General features: G+C 45.3%; 1 protein-coding gene across 1 annotated transcript in view; it reads right to left on the bottom strand.

The window, feature by feature from the left end:
- The window catches only part of Tmed4 (transmembrane p24 trafficking protein 4), a 4,074-nt gene continuing 2,757 nt past the window's right edge, over nucleotides 1–1,317 (bottom strand). The window contains exon 5 of the mRNA XM_021210816.1: nucleotides 1–1,086. Within this exon, the coding sequence (XP_021066475.1) occupies nucleotides 937–1,086 (150 nt within the window). The 3' untranslated portion in view covers nucleotides 1–936. The remainder of the gene's footprint in view (nucleotides 1,087–1,317) is intronic.

The following is a 1,317-nucleotide window of genomic DNA, read 5'->3' as shown; positions in this document are numbered from 1 at the left end:
CACAGTTAACTATGTTTTATTTCATTGGGAAAAAATTTGCATAAAGAACCAAACTCTGGTTCCCTTGAAGAAAATATTTATCAGGTGTGGTGACGCGTGCCTCTTTTATCACAACATTTGGTAGGCATACACACACAGTGGACCTGAGACTAGGCTAGTCTACAAAAGGAGTTCCAACAAAAAATGAACCTTCAAACGTTTACCACTGCTTAAGTGAAACTTGAGGATCTGCCACTCTTTCCTGACATTGTGACCCTGTGGGAACTCACAAGGATTCCAGAGAACTCTTGTTGGCCGTCTGACAGAGAGCTGCTTTCTGGCCCCAGAGTGCCGAAAATCACTGCATGGCAGTTATTAAAACTGTGTGATAAGCAGAATGGATATGGTCTGGACTGGTGGCTTTGCTAGTTACAGGCAGTGATGACGATTCCATCAGGATGGAAAATATATAATTTATCCAAAAATAGTTCTAAAATATAGAAAAACATCTCACTCCTTCAGGGCCCCGAACTGCCCTTATTTACATTCACAAAGCCACTGGGAGAACTCGGGACTGACCCAGGAACATTGCGGCAAGGCCTCCTCCTCCACAGGCATGCCAGCTGCTTACCTGACAAGCAGACAAACAGAAAACAGAAGTGCATTTGGTCATCTCTTCAAAAACGGAGGAGATTCACCAGAGGCAAAAGAAATGACTTGATCGTGGGTTAATTCCAACTTCTCCCAAACCCTAAGACAGGTCTTGAAGGCTTAGACCAATGTCTGCTTCTTGGAGAACCAGGGTCAAGGGGAACTGATCTGAATGGCTTAGTGCCATGATACCAATGACACACCGTTTTTTCATTTTTTCCTCCTCAAACTCCAGGTGGATGAGGGGCTGGGTGGGGAAATTATCAAATAATTGAGGTAAAAGGGGAAGGTTATAGGGCGAGATCCCTACACCAGCTTCTTGGCCTCAAAGAAGCTCTTGAGGTGACGCATCTGCCAGATGCCCGTGAGGATGAGGATGACGGTCTGGGCGATGGACCACCACAGGACCCTCTGGTTGGTGCTCTCACTGGTCAGACGGAAGCGCTCTTCACGATACTGCATGGGACAGTGAACGAAGAATTAGAATGGGTAGGAAAACAGAACCTGCTATTATAAGGCCCTCCGTTGGTGTGACCGCACAACTTCAGACCAATGCCTCTGGAATACCACCTGTAATTCCATTCAGAGGCTAGTCCTTCCACTGAGAATGCCCCCAGGAAGGAAAGTAACATTCTCTACAATCATTTCTTTTTTTCTTTCTTTCTTTCTTTCTTTCTTTCTTTCTTT

This window comes from Mus pahari, chromosome 13, assembly GCF_900095145.1.
Source record: "Mus pahari chromosome 13, PAHARI_EIJ_v1.1, whole genome shotgun sequence".
Classification (NCBI taxonomy): domain Eukaryota; kingdom Metazoa; phylum Chordata; class Mammalia; order Rodentia; family Muridae; genus Mus; species Mus pahari.
Note: the sequence above shows the minus strand (reverse complement) of the source record. Positions and strands in the feature narration are given on the sequence as shown.